Here is a 21,257-nt window from a genome sequence, read left to right on the forward strand (position 1 = left end):
ACTCTGAACAGAAATCTGCTGTGAAGTATGACTGCAGGACCTTCTGCTGAACTGAATCCCCAGCTCAGTCCCTCCCACTGCTGGTGACTTTACCTTTTCCATTTGGTTAATAATTGACTGCATCTTGGAAGAAACTTTAAATACTGCCAGTGATGCTTGAGGTTTTGTGGCAGTTTGTTCCTCATCTCAGTTCTGTAAAGGGTGAACATTGCCAAAAACTGAAGAGGTGTGAGTGGATGTCAGAATTGCCGATATCCGTCCTGGCAGCAAACCAAGGGGAACGGGAAGGAGACGGCAGCAAACTGGGAGCTCTAAACCCAACCAGCCCGGCTTGGTACTGGGGTTTGGTGCAATGAAATTGCAAAGAGTGCGTTTCCACTTATATGGTGGATTTAGGGGATGGTTTGAAATCTTCCTTTACAGTATGAAAACAAGATGGTTTAATTCCTACTGAGAAAGCTTGAGCTTCTGAGTCGAGATCTGGGTCTGTGGCTCACGTCCCTGACTGAATTTTTCGGTTTGGGAAAGCGAGTTAGTCTCTGTCTCGTCTGCTTCGTCTTGAGATTGCAGATGACATCTGTGGAAAGTCTTGGCTGCTGTGAGGATTTGGTACCAGTCTGGAAAGCCCTCACAGGGTCAGTTCCTGACTGTTTCTGTGATAGGGAAAAAAAGCAAATCTGCCCTCAAGAGAATGGAGTGATCCGTGCAAACAGGCTCCCTCTCGTACCTCCATCTCATTCATATTCAGGAGAAATGGAGGACATTAAGATGAGTCCAGAAATCAGTTTTATTAAAATAAACTCTCCCTAAACCACTGTGGTAGTAAGGCCAATTTCCTTTGTTTTGCATCGCTGGGCAAGTGAGTTACTGAATTTCTAATGATGGGAGTTAATTGAGATGTTTCACAGGATTCCCCTGGAGCCTGCGCGGCCCTTGTCCTGATGTGGGTACATGCGGCACCGCGTGTGTTTTACTGTTAATGACTCTGTGCTCGGGGTGCTGGGGTTGGTCCAGGAATCCTGTGACGCTCCCGGGTCCGAGGGAAACGCTGCACGGCCCGGGGGTGACTGGGAGTCAGTGTCCTCTGGGCCATCAGAGCCCCAAACATGCTGCTGTCTTCATTGATCTATCAAAGGGAATGCTGATGTTCAGTCTTGTCACCTTTTCTTGTAAAAACTCTATCTCGTGTTCAAACTGTTTAAAAACAAAATTAATTAGAATGATCGTCTTCTGCCAGGAAAACGTTAATGTCTATGTCAAAATCTCAGTGTGACTTAGCGGGCTTTTATTTGTTACAGAAATCTAGAATCCAGATTAAATTTGATAAAAATAGCTTTTCTATAATGTATTTATCTCTTTTTTTAAAGCTAGCATAAAGGTGCCAGTGCTGGTTAGCTACGTTTTAAACACTGTCACTGTTTAAAAATTATTTTACTCTAGGGAGTCTGTGAACCATTTAAATTCAAACTGCATGTATTTATGCTTTATATACACTATGTAATTAGGAAAAAAAGAAGGGGAAAATTTCTTAAGGGTCTTTAAGGATGATCCAAGTCTGAAGATCTGGCTGGTGGTGTTTGCACATTGATGGGCTCGTGTGCTGCGGGATGGGGCTGCAGCCCAGTGTGTCACCTGGAGACTCTAGGGAGTTGTAAAAGGGTGTTTGTCCAAGTCATCTTCGTTTAAATGCTTTCTTGGGACTTGGATGTCAGTTCTACTTAGGAATGCTTAATTTGATCACCTGAGAATTAGCTCAGCCCCTTTCCAAGGCTGTTGTGCCTGTTCCCCTCTTGCAGTACGGAACCCTCTTTTGGAGACACTCAGCTACACGCTTCCTTTAAAAAAACGACAGCAGCAGACCCGTTTCTTAGTAAATCTGCTCTTTGTCCTCTGTAGCCCAGACTGAGAGGCAGCAAAGCCCTGAGGTGAATCCTGTGCAGAGTTCCCTGGGCCCGGAGAAGTGAAAAGGCAGCAACAGAAAAATGGTTTGACAAAGAGTGTCTTTATCAACTGAGCACCCTGTGCCAGCAGCAGCGAACATTTGTCATGTGGGGGTCGTCTGGAGTGAATACCCAGGGAAGGCATCAGTCTGGCTGAACAGAACTTTATTATGCCAATTTGTTATTTTACCATCAACCCTCCAGAATACGACAGGAATCTGTTACTTGAATGAGCCATGATGCTGAGTACAGAGTTAAATTTATCTCAATTAAAGTTAGCATTCTCTGTTACAAGAACATCACAAAAATAAACCTTCTCAGTTGATAGAAAGAATTGTGTTTTACATTCAGCATGATGCTTGAATGTCAGCTCACCTGGGGCATTGTGCGGAGCTTTTTCAACCTTTCCAGGCCCCACTTTACCCATCAGTAAAACCAGGATTTCTTACCGTTGTCAGTATTCTAAGATGAGATTTTCCTTGGCAAAATATTTTGAGATACTTGAGTGGGCCAGTCTTTTAGAATGCGGAGTACTGATATGGTTTGTGCTTAGGAAGGGCAGAAGTTTCTGAAAGAGGTATATGTTTGGCACTTCCCTGTTCCTAATTAGAGCCACTGTGTTCCGCTGGGTTCACCGGAGCACCCGCTGTCCTGCACCCGACACGGCCCCGCGGGACACGGCCTGGTCTGTGCCGGGACATGGGGAGCTCCCCGCCAGGTGGGGTCCCGCAGGATGAAATGTGAAAAACAACAGAAAAGGAGGGTGTGGTGACGGCAGAGGAGTGTGATGTGACAGGACCTCCTGCTGCCGCAGCTGCCAGCGTGGAGCAGATTAATCTGTATTCCGCACGATGCAGCCCCAGGTGGGATCGATCTCATTAGGGACTTTTAAACACCGCTGGCGTTCTCAGGCCTTCGTGCCTGTCTGAGAGGGACGGGCCCCCCGGAGCCCTTGGTGACACGGGGCTGGGGCTTCAGTGCGGTGGGGTGACGGACATGGTGGGGTGACGGACACAGCAGGGTGACAGATGCGGTGGGACATGGCTGGTGTGGCCACTGCAGCATCAGTGTCCTGGCCAGCAGTGGTACATGCAAGTGAAGCAGCCAACAGGGCAGAAAACAGAGTTACCTGCTAATGAAAAATTGGCCTCTGCCTTCCTATGTCTGCAAATTTGTGAGATTTTTGGCTGGTGATATGAAAAAAAAATCATTTTTGATGCATCCTGGCTGCCAGCTGGTAACTGTTGTTCCATTAAGGAACCATTGGTGCTGAGCATGGCTCAGCTGGGTGTTTGCTTTGCCTGGGTTTTCAGGAGTGATATGTTGGAAGAATAACCTCATTCTTAAAAAACCTATGTCAGCTTCTTTAGACTTCTCAGTAGTTTTAAAGATTTTATTGGTGAAATGGATAAATGTCTGCATATGAGCACCAAAGCAAAAACGATGGCTAAAATACATTTCCTAATAAAGGAATATTGAAAAAAGCAATGAAGATATATCACTGGTGAGAATATTACTACTAAAATACCATGTCAACACTCCTAAACGCTTCCGAAAAAAGAAAGTTTGGGAAAAAATAGTGTGAAATACAGAATGCTGACTTCTTTCTATAACAGCAGAGGATCTGCTGGGATGTATTGAAAGAAGAGTCTTAATTTTTGTCATGCTTTTCTTCACCTGAAGAAAATAGGATCTTGCAAGGACGTTGGAGGCTTTTACAGTATTTTTTAATGTAGACGCTTAATTTGGCGTTGTTTTTTGTTGCGTAGCTGTTTCTGTGCATCGGGAACCTGAGCCATCCTTCACCCGCGTTATCCTGTCGTGATGACGGAACGGCTGCCCGATAAACCTGTTATCTGCACCGCTCCCTGGCTCTTTGGAACGTGACAAATTGACACCACCTCGGGCAGAAATCTGTTCCTGAGGAAGCCACATTTATAAGTAGCTAATGAACCGGGGTGTGCGGTGTGCGCACCCCTGTGCTCGCTGCCGTGCAGGACAGGGACCTGTGCTGCGGCCGGGCAGCGGCGTCACGGTGCTTGAGCGGGTGCTGAGAATCCCCTGCAAATGCGTGTCGCTGGTTCTTAGGATGCCAGTGTGATCCATCAAGGCTCCTCGTGGCTCCGGGCCAGGCAGCACTGTGGAAACGCCTGTTAAGATGGTTTGACAGCAGTAAGATGATGATACCTTTCCTCTGCATGTTGCATTTTCCTCTCTGAAAGTAACAAATCTTGACACTCCTTCTCTCCGCACCACTGTGGGTGAGGAAATGTTTGTGGCCATTGTTGTTCTTGTGTCCTAATCAGCAAGATTAAAGCAAGGACATCTTGGAGAAGTTACCGTTTGGAATACATTGAGATACCTAAAGCAGAAGGTCTGTGCTCAGTGCAGACCTGTGGGCAGGAGGTGACACCAGTGACTTGGCAATCGGGGACCAGCTGCTGCAGGCCCAGGCGCTCGGTTCTGTCAGCTGTGCTGGGACACGAGCACCGGTGTTGGCTCTTGTGTGCTTGTGCTGTTGACTTGTTCCTTGGCTCTGAGGTTCGTGCTGTAAAATATGACCCCAAGAGCAACGGAGGAGACTGTAGAACATGTTTATTTGATTGTTTCTGGTTTGTTGTGGCACATTTATGTTCAATCCACGGGATTTTCTGTAAATACAAGTGGTTTGTTTGAGGATTTTTTCCTCTAGCTAATACCAGTGAAGTCTCTGCAGGAGCTGCCCACTGGCACAGTGATTCCTTCCTCAAGCTTTCCTGTGTCAGAGCCCGTTCCCTGTTTGGCAAACTCGGCCACCTGCACGACAGCGCTGGCTTTGTCCGGGGTCCCTCAGCCCTGGGGAGGGGCAGCGGCTGCACCCACAGCTGGGATGGGGGAGCTGGAGCCTGGGTGCCAGCCCAGGGCAAACGGGAGCAGAGCTTGGCTTTACGTAAGGAGCTTTTCTCAGGTCACCGCAGAAAGCAGGATGGGTGCAGCAGAGCCAGAGGAGCCGTCGCTGCGGGGTGAGGAGCTGCCTGTGCTCCCGCAAACACGGCTCGCTGCTCCCCGGCCATGGGAGCAGCCAGCGTTCCGCTTATCAATAGCTACACATAGGAGCACTGGGAGTAAATTTAATGGCACGTTATGGAGAAAATAAGCTCCTGTTCCTGATCTCAGCATGCAATTTTCATTTTGTATCTCCAGAACATGTCTGTTCCATCCTGGCCTCCCTTCTGCGAAACCTGAGAGGGCAGCAGAGGACACGGTTGCTGAATAAATTCACGGAGAATGACAGTGAGAAGGTGAGTGTTGAGTGTGTCTGGAGGCTCTGGGTACCAGACTGGGCAGATACTTGGTACCAGCAGGTGCCTGTATGCTCCTGGAGCTACTGAAGAGCCCTTATTGTATTTGTAGAGCCTGTGCTCTCACAGGCCATTGTTCTCCCGCTGATGTTGTTTCCTACAAACTGGAGAACTGGCGATGCCTGATGTGCACACACATCATGTGTGTTTGTTCCTGGTGCTCCAGTGTGTGGCCGCAGTGATTCCCAGCCTGTGTCACGTACGGTGACACGTGCTGTGTGGGGCTGTGCTGTGCTGGCTCCGTGAGCCTGGGCAGCGTGCAAAGGTGACAGTTTTTTGGTCAAGCTCTTTTGCAGAGAGTTTAGGAATTGCTATAGTGCATGTTTAACATGCCCCATTCCTCTCCTAGAATGTGTCGCTTTAGTGGTGTTTACCCTGGGAAATTATTTCCAAAATATTTACATGGTGGTGGATAGATCAAATAGCTGTGAAACAGAAACAGCAGCTTTTGCAAAACAGTAATTCTCAAGGGGTTTGTAAATTCTGTCACTGGGGAAAAAATACTGATTCCTTAGTATTCCTCATTAGTGTCTCTTAAAGGCGTTTTTCATAACCTGTGCTACCAGCTGCAGAAAATTTCCCATTAGTTGACAGGCTTTCAGTTGCCTAATGCAGTTCAGAGGAGAGCAGGAGAGCTGTAACAGGCCGACACACTTCACAGCATCGGCAGAAGGGTCTGTGATGGAGCTGGGAGAACCAGAGAACGGCAGCAGAGGAGAGCGAGCGAGCCAGGGCCGCCGCTGCTGCCTTGTAGCTGGAGCTGACGAGACCATATTGTGATGTGGGATTATGTTCAAATGCCTGCAGACTCAGCGTGTGCATCCGACCAACACTTGTTCTGTCCTTCTGGAATGTATTTCTTCCTCTGAGTGACAGAATTGCCTGTTACTTTGTGAAGGCTGCAGCTGGGAGGAAAACAACATAGCATGAAGGATTAAAGATGATTGCATTGTTCTTTTCTCTTGCTTAGGTCTCTCTCTTCTGCCCTTGCAGGTCGACAGGCTGATGGAACTGTATTTTAAGTACCTGGATGCAATGCAGGCAGCCGATAAGAAGATTGATGGAGAGAAACACGTATGTATTGCCTAAGTTCTGCCTGCTTGTGTCTACGATACCTCTGCACAGGCATGTCATCTGCACAGAGCTCCTGGCTTGACCAGGTCACTCTTGTGAGCTGGCCCTCGGACCTGTGCTGTCACCTCTTGGTTCTTCTTGCCCTGCTCGCCAGCCTCCAGTTACTCTCAGATAAAACGAGCTGAGAGCTTCTCCACAGTGAGTGCTTCTGGCCTTTTCTGAGAGTGAATTTTACTGGGAGAGCCTGAGTCTGTGCTTCAATTTGCCTTCACTTTTACTTGGCTGCAATCTTGCTTGGTTTGGCAGATGGAGAGTAAGTGAAATGCAGAGAGACAATTACATGATAATGTGCGAGGCCTCCTACCCTGGTCTTTAGAGTTCTGATCAGCTGCGAGAACATGTCTATTTTGATTAGTTAGATGAGGCTGCAGCCAAAGGCTGGTGTGCTCTCTGCACACCAGCAGCGAATCGTTTTGAATGACATGAGCCTTGGTACCACACCACACTTTCTTGGAACTGGAGCTGGAACAGACTTTTTGAACGAGAATGAGCTGCTGGAGTCAGGAAGCAGCTTGCAGAGCTGTTAGCGAGCTTGGCCGGCTTCCCACAAGATTATCTGTATCAGCACTGAAGAGGGTGTGAGATTGATTAGCGCTGACGGAGAGTAATCAGTGCAGCCGCCGTCCCCGCACGTGGGCGAGCTCAGTGTGCCACGGGCTCGGCCCCTGCCAGGCGCCGGCCAGCACTGGCTGCCCGTGGCCAAGGCCGCTTCTCTGGGCACCGGCAAACGTTCTGAGGGCATCGGAGAGGCATGGGCTGAATGATGAATGGGGCTGCGTTTGCTGCCAGCGTGCGCGCTCCATATGGACAGCTGCAGCTTCACAACTGAACGGTGGCCTGAAGACAACCAGCCTTTACCCTTTCCTGTGATCCCTCCGTGCTCCATTCCTCCTCCTTGGAACAGAGCGACAAATCATTTATTCTTTACGTTTCAGTGTTGGTGTGTGGGTTTTAGAACTCAGAGACCAGAATGGATTTTTCTGGTCGAAGTGTTGTGGCGTAGGGGCCGCTGCTGTGCAGAGCCCTGAAATGCAGCGTATGGAGCCTGTGCGTGTGCCCTCAATCCCGTCTGCAGGTGTGAACCTCTGCAGCCAGCAGCCAGCACGAAGCAGGGCGAAGGGAGTTTGTGAAGAAGCTCGTGTGGAAGGTCTTTAATAATATTAAGCCATTCGTGTTACTGATACAGGAGAGAAGATAAACCACAAGAAGCTCAGGTTTTCCTCCTGTGTCCAGAAGGGCACCGTGCGCTTGCCCCTCCGCAGGGCTCTGCGGGCCGGAGCGGTGTGAATAAATGGATCTCAGTTCTCCACTCCTATTAGAGCTAATAATAGGATTTGGCAGGAACATCTTGTGCAATATGTTGGGCACAACATGTAGGAAATACGATGTTGAGGTTCATTCTGTGCTTGGAACACTCTTAGAATTACAGTTTGCTTTGTTTTGTAGCATCCTCAAACGGTCAGTGGGAAACGACCTGCTGAGATCTGAAGTGGCTCAGGCGGTTTCCCCACGCAGAAGGACCCAGAGCCCTCATTCTGTCCATTAGCTCCCGGCACTCCTGGAACAGGATTTATGGAGCACTTTAGCATTTCTCATTGTGGCACATGAATCATTGAAGTGGATGGTACAAACACTCGGTCCCTTAGGAACTGCTGTGTCACCTGGGGGCTTTGACCTTGCTCTGGCAGTAGGGACATTGCGCCCCAAGGTCTGGTTTACAGATACTCGCCTTTCTTCCTGCCCCAAGAAAAATGATACCTGATGAGATTTTACAGGCTCAGCCTGTCCTGATGAGAATGAGATCCAAGTCTGATGGACAGAATATCCTGCTAAGTCTTGCATTACAAGAAGTGAAAACTTGATTATCCAGGGAATGACGGAGTGTATCGTACCTGAGGTTTTATCTGTAGCAGTGCAGCTGGCATAAGAAGCTCCTGTTCTTGCAGTTCTCTTCCTTTTTCTTTCTTTCAGCGTGGTTTATTGTAGTGATCTGTGTGTAGCCTCCTCCTCAGCCGTGGCCGTGCAGGTGTGGGGTGCTGGAGGCAGGAGGCAGGGGGGAATTTCTGGAGCCCCTTGTAATGAACCTGCACCCTTAACCTGGAGAGTGAAACGGGCCGGGATGTGGAGGGAGAGCTTCCCTTCCAGCATCACCCACTGGGTCTGGGGAATATATTCCAAAGTGGTAACTTAGTGATTACCCTAATTGCCACATGAAACCCGGGAGCAAAGTCCATGTGAGCATTTGTCTCCAACACCTGATGCCTGTCTTAGCACTTTTCTCAGAGTTTTTAGTTAATGAAACCTAGAAAATGTCTTGTTCCATTCTCAAATTCTTTACTTCTTTCTGTAGGAAAGGGTGCAAAATCCTACAGCTTTTAACTCTCTCTAAAATGAGGTATAATTACATGTGGCAGCGATAGCCTTAGTGATCTCTAAAGATGGTGGGAAAAGACAGGAGACGGTTTAATATTTTTGTAATTCCACATAAAATTATGCTCAGCAGGTTTATTCCATAAAATATTCTCACCAGACACTTTGCGCTGTAATGACTTACAAATTACATGCTAATTGTGCTACAGTGAAGTCACTGAAAGGGAGAGGTGGAACTCCTGGCACGAGAGCGATGTCCGCAGACTGGCATAATTGAAACAGGAATGTGCATGAGCCCAGCATTCCAGCCGGGTTTAGATAAACTGAACTGCCTGAGTGGTTCTGAGGGCAGGACACAGCATTGGGCCGTGGGCTGCGGAGAGATGCGGTAGTCTTTAGCTTGGATCTTGAGGAGGGGAGGGCATGTGGGTTCTGCAGCTGGCAGGTTCGTGTTTTCTGTGCTGAGCCGTGCGGCCGCTGGGCTTGGCTTAGGACTCTGCTGCTGGCCGGCTAGGCTCAGCTTAGGACGCTGGGGCTGAGCCTGGTGGGTCTCTTCAGACAGCTGCCCTGACGTGGGGCCCGTTTCTCGCTGCCGACGTTGAGCTTGTGCCCTTGCAGGAGCTGCTGCTGTTTCTCCTGACTGGGAAGTGGTGGTTTGCTTTGTAGCAATCGCAACGAACTTTCCAGCTCTTGCAGGTTGGTGTCTCAATTTACAGAAATTCCAGTATGTTTCTGCTTGTGAGGCAGAACTGAAGAAAGTCCTTTGTGTGGCAGCGGGCTCTGGTGGTTTGTGTGGTTCTCAGAGCTTCTCGGTCACCTTGGTGTGACCTGGTGCCTGCGGTCCACGACCTGGCCAGGGCTGTGTCCCGACGTGCCGTGTTCCAGGGAAAACAGTGGTCGCTCTGATGAAGAGTGTGTGCTCTGCAGGGGACATCGCTGTCACAGCCGGCAGCTGTGAGCAGGTGGCCCTGGGCAGCTCTGCTTGCCAGGGGCTGGTTTCCCCCAGGGCTTCTCCTCGCTGCTCTCCTGCTGCAAGTCTCCGTCCCTTTGTGAGCGAGGGCTCAGCGATGACCTGGAGTTGAGCTGTTCCCTGCAGTCTGCAGGTGTCACCTGCCTGTCCCCAGCAGCCCCAACAGAGCAGTGAGGGCAGAGGGGCTGACCTGGCACAGGGGCCCAGGTGGCAGCTGGTTCCGTGCGTGGCCGTTCCCTTTCCCCTCTGCAGTGACAGGCCGTGGCCTCGCTGTCCCACCGGCGTGGCAGCAAACACGGGGTCCTAGTGGGATTTGTCGCTGGCAATCCGGTCCCCACTCCCTGCCCAGTGCTGTGTGCAGGAGGGACCGGGAGGGTGAGGAGCAGCTCCGGGCTCTGCTCCAGCGACTGGAGCTGATGTGATCTCTTGTACGGCACCAGCAGAGCTGGTGTGTCTTCAGGTTTCCAGTCTCTATTTGACACCCTGAGGCCTGTCAGTCCTGCCTCATTAGTGTGAGAGAAGCTCATTTTAGCTTCACAGAAGCCCATCTTATTGCTGTCTTCTCCCATCAGCAAGGGGCACCTCAGCACATATTGCTGGCAGATTAGAAATGGCACTGGAGTGCTCATTTGGAGGTTAGCGACGTGACAGCTTGCAGAGAGAGACAAAGTGGGAAGGTGGCTGTTTGGCACTGTACTGGGAGGCAGATTAGCATTTAAAGGGTGGTTGTGGTTTAAAAAAAAAAAAAAAAGGCTGTGAAAAGGTGCCTTAAAACTGTACTTGTCTTCTAATTCATATCTGCTTAATTTACTGGCACAAAATAATCTTGCTTCTCTGTCGAGAGGGGCTGTTAAAGTGCTGCCTCCTCTCTGTAATCAAGGCAGCAGTTGCCTGTTTCAGCTCCTGCGGTTGCTGGGCTGGAATGCAGAGCAGAGACGCGCTTTGTTTCTGCTCCAGAGACTCCAGTCCTGCCCTGGTGGTGTTTTCTGTTCAGGAATTTAGCGCTGCTGAGAAGAGTGCGTGTGGTGAGCAGGGGGAGCAGCGGTTCAGGAGTGAGTGCCTTCTCATCTTTCTTGAATTTTTTTTTTTTTTTTTTTTTGGTATTTCAGTCAATATTCCGATCTCTTGCTAGCCAGACTCAACATTGTTTAGTTTTAGAGATCAGATTTGATCAGATTCAAGCAATTTTGGCATGGATGCAGGCTGAGAAAATTCACTCCTTGCGCAAAATTGGATTTTTCTTTTTGCTGGCAAGAGCTGGTGTGCCAGTCCCGCCCAGTTGTGCCTGTGCCTGGGGTTTGAGAACCTGGCGCAAATGACAGTTGTGCAAAGGCTGGAATCTGCAGGGTCTGATGCTGGAGCATCCTGAATTGGAGCCAAAGCCATTGACTTTATGGCATTGGTAACTAGGCATTGTGTTTTAAACCTGACCTATTCTTTCACTGGCAAGCTAGATTTCCAGGAGGAAGGAGAAGCGTTTCATGACCGGCAGTGTCCCCTCTCAGGAGCTGGTGTGAGCCGCACCGAGTCACTGGACATGGTTTCTGGGTGGTGGGCACCATTGCACTCTCTGTGCTGGCAAGTGCACTGGGCTCATTTTCCTTCTTGTGCCTGAAAGACTCTACTTAAATTCGATGCTGGGATGTGGCTTGACGGAACAGGAGAATTCAGGAGCCTGGACCAGCTTTGGTGCCGGTGACCTTGCGTGTGTGCCCCGAGGAAGCGCTTGCTGTGCGTTGCAGGGCCGGTGTTGGCTCTGCTGGCTCTAATGAGGAAATATCGCTCCGTGCCCGCACACACCTGCCGGCGCCGCATCCTCAATCACACAGGCTGCAGCAAGCGGGCAGGCCTGACAGCTGCTGCCTTTGTTCAAGAACAAACCCAAAAAACAACCCCCAAAATGCAGATGATCAGACATGGCAGCAGTTATTTTAACTGCCGGTCCCCAGGAAGGTGGTGGCAGCTCAGCGGGTGACGCGGCCGCTTGCAGGGAAGCTGCTCTGAGCCCGTTGCCATTGCTGGGCCCCGCTGCTCCTCACACAGAGCAAGGCTGGGCTTGGCAAAGCCGGGCTTGAGCAGAATTGTCAGACCTGTTTTCTCATTGATCAGTTAATAATGAAGTTGGAAGCCTGATAGGCCTTGGAGCCTGCTAGAGTTGTGTTCTGCACTGCTTAACAGCACCCTCAAATGGCCAGTGAAAGAGCAGCTGTTTGTTCCGTTTTGACAAGAACTGATAAATAAGAAACACTGGTTTGTTCCATATTCACAGTCTCTAATAGTTCAATTTAGAAATGTAATTTGTATGTTTAAATTAGAATTTTAACTTGCAGATGGACACACTTCACAACCAGCAAAGGCAAAACTTTGTTCAAAACTGAATGAAATGTTTTGTGAATTTAAATGAATTATTAAAAGTACTTCTTTGGAGAGAAATATATGGATGTTAATGTTTTGGGGAACAAAGCATTTCTTAAGAAACCACAAGCATCACCAACATTTTGCCACTTTGAGAGACAGTCATCACACCTTTCCTTTGTGTTGCGTTACAGGACATGGTGCGTCGGGGAGAGATAATAGATGATGACATGGAAGACGAATTCTATCTCCGTCGCCTGGATGCCGGTCTCTTTGTTCTGCAGCTCATTTGTTACATCATGGCAGAGATCTGTAATGCCAACGTTCCCCAGGTAAAGCTGTACCCAAGGCTGGCAGATCATCCGGGTTTCCATCCGTGGTATGGACAAGACTCAGTCCTTGCAGACATGGCCTGGGTGTCTCTGCGGAGCTGCTCTGGGTTGGGGACTGGCGAGGCTGAGCCAGGTTTTGTGGTGCTCAGGGTTTCTGCTCTCCCCTCAATGGGATCAAGCAGGTGTGTGTGGTTTTGTATTGTGTTGGAAATTACTTTCTTCTCTTTCCTGTCCCCCATCAGATCCGTCAGAGAGTCCATCAGATTCTAAACATGAGAGGCAGCTCCATTAAAATTGTTCGACACATCCTAAAGGGTGAGTTGAGATCTTCCTCTGTGTGTCTCTTCTGCCAGGGCAGCCTGGCCATTCCTTGGTGGGATGACCCCTCACACGGGGTTCTCCATGACTTCATGGGTGTCTCCAGCCGTGGCTGGGCCGTGCTGAGTTGAGGGCAGGGCTGCTGTCACCCTGACAGAGCCACGCGTGACCGCACCAGGACACTCGTGTTGTGTGCGGTCACGGAGCAGCACGGCGCTGAGTGCTGCCATCAGCTCAGCCTGCCTGGAACTCACTGCCGACATGAACGCTAGAGTAAATATTTAAGGGGAGTGTACATGCATTCTAGAGATGAGAACAGCGGAGTCTCATCTTTCATTAACATGGCCCCGCACTTCACCATCTGCACCGTATTAGTATCCATGGTGTATTTGTCTTGTTCTTAGTGTCAGATTAATATGGATTATAGCATTAAAGTATCCTCTGTAGCTTTAAAATGTAGCTGTTGTGATTTGCGATCCCAGTTTTAAAGTACTGCTTGTTATTTTTAAAGCTTATGTTGAATCAGAGCGATGCTGATTTGAGCTGTGGCTGTCCCCTGTAGCCCGCTGTCCTTCAGCAGAGCAGCCAGCGGGGCTGGGACAGGGACAGAACCAGGACCTGCTGCCCCCGAGCTGCGTCTGGGGCTGTGGGGCTGTTCTGCTCCCCAGGGCTGTGCTGAGGGCAGGGAGGGTGGGGAGTGTGTCTCCCTCTCCTCCCCTGGACAGACGGGCAGGTTGGCAGTGGCTCCAGGGCGCTGGGCTATGAGTTCTGCTGGTTTGAATGCTCTGCTTGCTTTGGGAATCACAGCGATGTTCTGCTGGCCTTTTCTTCCCCCGAACACTGGCAGGTACAGGCATCTTTTGTCTTGCAGATCCTGTCGTTTTTCTCCCTTCTCATAAGCAGGAAAGAAGGGGATCAGAAGGATGGCTGGTGTGACAAAATTGAGAGCGATTTTCTGACAGTGTGAAATTTCCTGCAGCTACAGGCAATCGCTTTGGCCCTTGTCCTTTGCCAGCAAGTGCAGGTTAATGCCTGCTGATGAGCAGAGGAACTGGGTAGGATGTCTTTTCTGCTTTTAATTGTGATGCTTGACAGTTCTGCCTCCAGCCCATGCACTTCCAGCACAGGGCATGGCTCACAGCCGCGCGCAGATTGCCATGCTTGACCTGGGCCACGGGTGCCCGAGGGATTTGTCTGCACATCTGGCTGGATTTACACACCTCACGTTCATGTCTTTGGTTTGGTGATTTACACATAAAGCTCTTTGGAGGACAGCTGCATTAGAATTTCATCTGATTCTTTCTTTCACAAGCCGTGCCTTGCATTTTGAACCTTTTTCAGTGGTTTTGTTGTGCGCTGCAAGCTGTGAGTTGCATGGCAGGTTGGTGCTCTCGGCAGTAACACGTTCTCTACCTGAAGAGGCCACATGTGGCACGTTAAAGATACAAGTGAGGGACACAGTATTTGGGGCTCTGTCTTCGCTTTCCCCAACTCTCATGCATGCCAGTTTTAGAGGCTTTTGCTGCCACAATTGTCAGTGACCTCAGAGATCAATTTGTTGGTGGGCCCTTGTGAAATCCTGCAGTGGGGTCTGGGAGGTTCCTGCCAGGCAGGAGCAGCACTGAGCTCACCTGAGCTCTGCGCTGGTGAAACTCAAGTTTTTCAGTACTTACACTTCTATGTCCAAGTATGTTGTCACTGTAGATTCACCATCTTTTGGCAGAAGTGCCCCACGGACACATTTGTGCCTGTCCAGGGCTGTTTGCTGGGCTGACTGTGGTCCCTGGAGTGTTCCTGCAGGGATTTCCGAATCATAGCTGGTGTCTGAGCTGTAGGACTGTGTTCCGAGTGACTGGCAGGTCGGGAGCATTGAGCCTTGGCTGACACGTTTCCGGGGCACCTTCCAACTTGCTCTCAGGACAGACGAGGCCTGGTTTATTTTTACTTTTCGTTCAGTGTTTTGCTCTTGTTCAGGTTTTTTTTTCTATTTTTTGCATACTAATTAGGTGCTTGGTTTTTAGTTTGGTTTTTATGGCCTACATATTCTCCATGTTTCTCTGGCAACCTGACAGCTGATGGATCCCCCGGGGTTGCTCAGCATTACTTAGGATGCAAGCGCGGCAGCAAGCCCGTTTCCTTACGGTGGGGCTTTCACGAGGAGCAGGCAGGGATGGCCGAGGGCTCGTTAAGCGTGTTTCTTTGGGCTGACTGCTCCTCCCGCAGCTCCTTTTTCTGGAAGATCAAGCGTTACTTGCAAGGGGGCAGTTGGTTTGTCCTTTGGAAGAGCACGGCTGAGCCTTGGCTGGGGAATGTCTCTGGGATGGAGCCTGGTCCTCACGGCAGCTCGTGGTGTCTGTGTTGGTCCCTGTCCCTCGCTGGGGACGCGTGGTGGCTCAGAGCTGTGACCCGTGACACTCGGCACTTGAGGGGACGGTGTGTGCTCCATCTGACCCGGGGATCAGCCCTGGCCCTTCTCCAGAGGTACCAACAGGCGATGCCGGGTTCAGCCTCTGCTTTTGGTGAAGGGAACTGGCACATCAGGGAGCTGGGGAGGTGGAATAACTGCTGAGTGTGACAAACCAGAGCTGTTAGCAGCGTAACCGCACAGCAAAGGCAGGTGTGTTTGAGACGGTGCTAAACTGGCCTGTGCTCCCTCCCTGCGTGCCGGCTTCAGAGCTTCCAATATCCATTACAAGCTTCAGTATTTCCCTATTGATTTTTACTGTTCTGTAACCGTTGTATTTTGTCTAATGAAGCGGAAACCAATCTCAGGTCCTTTCCCTTTGTGTAGCTACAGCAATGTGGAAGCTCTGTTTAAGTGCTGGCAGGGGGAGCTTACCTTGATGGTTTTGCTCTCTCACTGAAGTGGTGGAATTTTAAATAAAAAGGTAAATACATAAAACCTCAGTCAGAGATTTTTTTTTTTAAGCCCAGTTCTAGGGCTTTTATTTGGTCTCTTCAAATCGGCATTAGCGACAGTTGGTAACCCAGTAAACAGTCTGCCCTGCGAGTCACTGGGATTTCAGTCTTACGAAGCTTAAATGTTTAGAAAGAAGACTGCTGAGCTTTTGGGCAAGATCAGAGGAATCTGTGTCTTGCTGTGGTGCGAGTGCTCTCATGGGTCGGGGGACAGGCAGTGACGTTGGCACTTGGGGTCCCTGAGGAGCCATGCTCTGGCACGCTGGCGGTGCCGCAGCTGGGCGGGAGCGCTGTCTGCGCCGCGGTGCTGCCAGCTCAGCCCACACACAGCCAGGAGCTGGGGTTGGCATCAGCAAACCCGGCGTTACTGCTGCTCTGGTACAGGGGCTGTGGCAGTGTATAAACACGAAAGGGATTTCTCCCTGGCAAAGAGCTGCGCGTCTTGAACACTGAGAGTGCACGCAGGAGGGAACGCTCCCACAGCAGCCAACTTCTGCCCGTCCTCACTCTTTTCAGTGCTCTTATAATAAAGGCTTTGATGGAGCTCAGAAGCATGTAGCAATGCTGAACGTATAAATATTAAAGCAAACTTTCACAGTAACGTACTATTCAGATGCTGAATACAAGCTGTTCTGTTTGTTTAGGAAGAAGGGAAAGAATGCGAGAAGGCGGAGGCTGGAGAACGCTGTCTAACCAGGCAGTCTGCTCCTGATTTACTAAGATTTGTTCAGCTCCTTGCTTTCACAGCTCACAACCTGCTTTTTATTTTTTCTTTTTGAACCATCTTCGAATATGCAGGTTCTGGTTGCAGGAAGGAGGGAGCTGGGACAGGACAGGGACAGGAGCTGGGACAGGGACAGGAGCTGGGACGGGACAGGGACAGGAGCTGGGACAGGACAGGGATGGAGCTGGGACGGGGACGGGAGCTGCCGGCTTTCAGTGGGTGCCAGGAGGAGATTTTTGATTCCGCGGTGTTTTGTTGTGTCTGTGGATGGGCAAGTCCTTGAGCAGGGTCTGGTGTTCTCTGCCTGAAGACATGGAGTTTGTAGTTAAATCTGAATTGGTGTGTTTTCTTCCAGATGGGTTAAAAGCAGCTGTAGATTGAGGAACCGTCTCCACTTGACAAAAATCCTCGTTTAAGATGTTTGGCCAACAGACAGGTTAAACCGAGGGTTAGGAATGTTTAACAGTTGTGTGCTGGTCCCTGCCTGACCTTACCTGACGATGTTCAATGTTAACAGTGACCCGGAAAGCCCGTCTGTCCAGGGCTGGCTGGGATCTCTTGTCTGAGAGAAGCCAGTGATATGACTGTTCAGGGAACAGGTGCGGGCACAGGAACGGGCATGGGCACAGGAACCGCCTCTGGGTGCTGGTGTCCATTCAGGTTCCTTGTGCTCTTTGGTGACAAGAGCTGGATGTTCCTGCTACAATCTCTGTTTGCTACAGAAGCTTTTAATGAGGAGTCAGTGGATGTTTATTAGGCAAAGCTTTAACCTCGGGGATGGGGAGAAAACCCATCAGTGCTCCTTGCATAAATTCCCATTCAGCTGTTTGCAGTGGACGTAGATTTCGATTCTGCTGTGACAGCTGCAGGAGAAGCTGCCCATGGTTGATTAGCATCTGTTTTCTGTGCTCTCTCCCCCGCAGAGTACGCGGAGAACATCGGGGACGGGAAGAACCAGGAGTTTCGGGAGAGCGAGCAGAAGCGGATCCTGGATCTGCTGGAGAATTTCTGAGATGCGGAGCCAAATTCCATGTCTGCCCCCGAGGATGCGGTGTCCGGTTCTCCCTCCTTCTGCTGCCTCCTCCACTCTTGATTGCACGATAGAAGTGATGTTTCTGTGAAACTGCTTCCAAATGGGGTTTTGGAGATATTAAAGATAGTTTGCTTTTTTTAAATCCCTTGTTTTTGTTATTTAAGTAGTCTGCTGTGAGTAGGGTTGCAGCTGCGTACCTTGTAGTAGGGCAGCTCAAGATTTTTCCTTTTTTATACGTATTTTTTTCCCCCCAAGTCAGCGTGCAGCGGTCGGTGTAACCAGCACAGTTCTGCAGGCAGCAGAGGGAGGGGGAAGGGAGCTGCCCAGGGAGCTCAGGAGCTTGTGAGCAAGTTACTCCAGCTCAGCATTTAATGAAAACACACAACCCACTGTGCTGACACAGACTAGGGAGGCTGAGGCACTGGTTTGTGTCCAGCTTGGCTGCTCTGCAGTGGCTGAGGGACACCAGGAACCGCCACATCAGCTGTTCCTGCTGCATCTTCCCGGAGGTGAGTGGGGATCAAAGGCAGGTCCTGGCACAGCCAGAGATGCTGCAGCCACTGGCCAGGTCCTGCTCAAAGCTGAGGGAGGTAAGTGATCAATAACATGCCCGAATTCCACTGACTTCTTTCGCAGTTGGCTTTGGGTCTTGGCTGTGCTTGTTCTGTAGAAAATCAGTGTAACGGTTCTGGAACGGGGCGTGTGGCTCGTGACAGCAGCGATCTCCCTGACGGAGAACCTGCTCGTGCCGCCGGTGGTCGGGGAGCTGCACAAGGACCCAGTGATGTCCCTCTGTCCGTCCGGCTGCAGTGGTGCAGAGCGCAGCTCGGTCCCATCACCCTCTGCACGTGCAGTGTGATTCTGGGTGTTGGCTGGTGCCAAACCCCACCCCGTGCCAAACCCCACCACGTCCAAACCCCACGGCCTGCCAGACCCCACCATGTGCCAGACCCCACCATGTGCCCTGCCACCACTCCCAGCTGGGACGAGAAGGAGCTGAGAATATTTTCCTGCATCCTCTTTTCTTCTGCTGAAGTTAATGACTGTCATCACAAAACATCGCAGCTCCAGCAAGCTGGGCCTTGCCTAATTTAGAGAGATTTGCATGCTGGCAGCATTCATTTTTTATCTCCAAGAAAAATGCATTGTCAGGGAAGCTTAAAGGCTTCTTTCAATCATGAGTGCGTAGGCACTGCTGGCCTGGGCGCCATCAAACACTGTTATTCAGGGGATCAACATGGAAGTCAAGGTTTCAGCCGCCACAAAAAGCTGCAAAAATACGTTTTTGTTGCAGAGGTTGTTTGAATTCTTCCTTTCTTCTGTTTTAACCCCCTCCCTTAAAGGTGTTTTCTCCTTTATCTTTCAGATGTGTTTGTTTTTTTACTTTGAGTCTTAGAATTGTTCCCTTTCCACAGCACAGGCGGGGTTTGTGGTCAGAGTGGGTCTCTGGTTTTCCTCCTGGAAGCTGAGCTGTGGTTCTGTCTGACAGCGCTGGTCAAGGGACAGCGGAGGAGGAACCGACGCGGGGCGGTGGTGGTGCAGGGGCTGTGCCATGGTGGTGGCTGTGCCGTGGTGGTGCTGTTGTGGTGGCTGTGCTGTGGCTGTGCCGTGGCGGTGGTGCTGGGGCTGTGCCGTGGCAGTGCCAGGCCGTGCGGGTTTGCTGGACCCAGGGCAGCAGGGACAGGTCTCGGTGTTGCTCTGGGTTCAGTGGTCAGTGCTGTCCCCACTTTCCCACCTGGAGTGGGGATAACTGGTGGGAAGGCTGGGGGGCAGGAAGCCTTGCAGGAGGGTTGTCACTTATTTTTACTCATGAGCCGAAGGAGATATTTGCAGGGATTAAAAAAGCCCAACTGCCCATGCTTACCTGAGCACAACCCAGCCGTGGCATCTCTCGTCAACAAGGATGCTCCAGATGCTGCTGAGGAATTAGCACAGAGCTTGTTACTGCAGGTCAGGCTTTTACAAGGTGGATGATGGATTATTCTCTCCTAATTTCCAGACTCTTTCAGGAGGAGGAACCCCAGTGCACAGGAGTTGGGATCCTCTGCCCGATGGTCCCTGCCCTGTCTGGGATGGATGAAACCTGTTAAATTGTACAAAACCGCAGTAAAGCACAAAAAAACCCCTTTAGCATCCCTGGGGCCTGGTGGGTGTTGGTGACCCGGGTGTGGCATCGGGGTCTGCTCCCCAGCGTCCCGGCACAGACAGGGGTTGGACCCCCGCTCCCTCCTGTCCCCCAACTCCGGGGACCTCTGCGCTAGTGTTGCTACTCCCAGTGCTTGTGCCTGGAGAAATCCCTGCTCCAGACATACTGTCAGCAGGAAATAATGGAATTGGGTGAGCAGCAGGAGATGCACTGGGCGAGGGCGATGACCAGTAAACGGGGATGTCGGTCTGGGCCGTGGCAGCTGAGCTGCACTCTGGGTGGGTTTGGGGGGTCCCTTCATGCCCCTCCTGTGGCCAGGGGAGCCCCCAGCATCGCCAAAACCTGCGCCCTGACCGCAGGCACCAGGTCCTCTGCCTCGGTCCTTGTGCTGCCCACCTGGGCCCACTATTAATAATTAAGGTAATTATCAGCCTAACGTGCTGCTGCAGGCCAGCTCCTTTTTGTGGTGACACTGAGCAGCACAGAGGAGCCTCGGAGCTCTGAGGACGGGCACCATGAGCCTGAGCAGCTGTGTGGATGTGAGTATTGTAATTGGGGGAGGATAAAAGGGTTGAGCTAATAACATGTTTTCTTAATGAAGCATTTGTAGGTTGTGGATGGACAGTGGGGTTTGTTCCCTGGTTTAACCCCATCTGATTTTTTTGACCCCAAGCTGGAGCTCAGGGGCGGCAGCATTGCTGTTGGCTTTTGGGAGCGGGAGTAACGCAGACCCCACAGCACCAGGGGGGCTCTGCGGGGACGTCTCCGAGGTGGCGGGAGCCGGGTGGCTTTGGCTGGTCTGGGAGCCCTCGGCACGTCAAGCCACCGTTTGGTTCCTGTGCCCGCCCGAGGTGGCTCCCGGGCTTGGGGTGTGGGAGATCTCCTGTTGGGGGGGATGCTGAAACCCGCCCAGGGGGGTGGCTGGGCAGAGCCCTGGGGGTTTGGGCTGGTGCTCCCGCTGCTGCCCGCGCTCTGGGGGCTGTCGGCTGTGGTTTGGGGGCCGTGGAGCCTGCGAGGAGTGAGCAGCATTCACCGAACCTCTCCTTGGGTCGTGTTTTCTTGTCTCTGATCGTAAACAGATTTGACTAAGGAGGTGGATTGGACATTAATTAGAGGGAACATGATTGATGAGGCACTCAGGTGATGGGGAGGTGGGAAACTTGCACTGAGAGAAAGGAGAGGGGAGGGGGTTCTGCAGCAGGAGTGTCGCCCTTCGCCCCCAGCCCCCCACCGGGTCGGGGCTCAGCTCCCCCCAGGAGCCCATCACCCCGGCATCGGGGCTCTGCCAGGGCACTGCTCCGGGCAGCCTTTGGAAAGAAGAACAGTGAGGGACTGGGAGATGCTGTCCCCATGTCCCCAGTTTGCAGAGCCATCAGCTTCCTCTGGCACGGACAGTCACCCGGTGGGGTTCGCCCGGGCCGGGTCCTCCCCAAGGATGGTCGGGGCTCTGCTGGCTGAGTCCTGGGGGTGTTGGTGGGAGAGGGAGGGGGCAGAGGACGGTGCCACCGGCCCTGCAGTGGTCATGGGTGGTGACAGTGGGACCCCGGTGCAGGTCGGGTCCCAGTTGCAGGACTTTCCTCCCCTGGCGCAGGTGACGTTTCCATGGCCACAGGGTGACACTGGATCCAGCTCCAGCTCCACTCCTGGCTGAGCTGCTTGAAAAGGGGAGAAATGA

General features: G+C 51.3%; 1 protein-coding gene across 1 annotated transcript in view; it reads left to right on the forward strand.

Annotated features, from left to right (window-relative positions):
- Positions 1-17,578, forward strand: part of CTNNBL1 (catenin beta like 1) — a 43,810-nt gene extending 26,232 nt beyond the window's left edge. Inside the window, exons 12-16 of the mRNA XM_065645603.1 lie at positions 5,124-5,221; positions 6,275-6,355; positions 12,305-12,442; positions 12,685-12,757; positions 17,327-17,578. Of these exons, the coding sequence (XP_065501675.1) occupies positions 5,124-5,221; positions 6,275-6,355; positions 12,305-12,442; positions 12,685-12,757; positions 17,327-17,415 (479 nt within the window). The 3' untranslated portion in view covers positions 17,416-17,578. The remainder of the gene's footprint in view (positions 1-5,123; positions 5,222-6,274; positions 6,356-12,304; positions 12,443-12,684; positions 12,758-17,326) is intronic.
- The last annotated feature ends 3,679 nt before the right edge of the window (positions 17,579-21,257 follow it).

The sequence above is a fragment of the Caloenas nicobarica genome, chromosome 15 (genome assembly GCF_036013445.1).
Source record: "Caloenas nicobarica isolate bCalNic1 chromosome 15, bCalNic1.hap1, whole genome shotgun sequence".
In the NCBI taxonomy this organism is placed as follows: domain Eukaryota; kingdom Metazoa; phylum Chordata; class Aves; order Columbiformes; family Columbidae; genus Caloenas; species Caloenas nicobarica.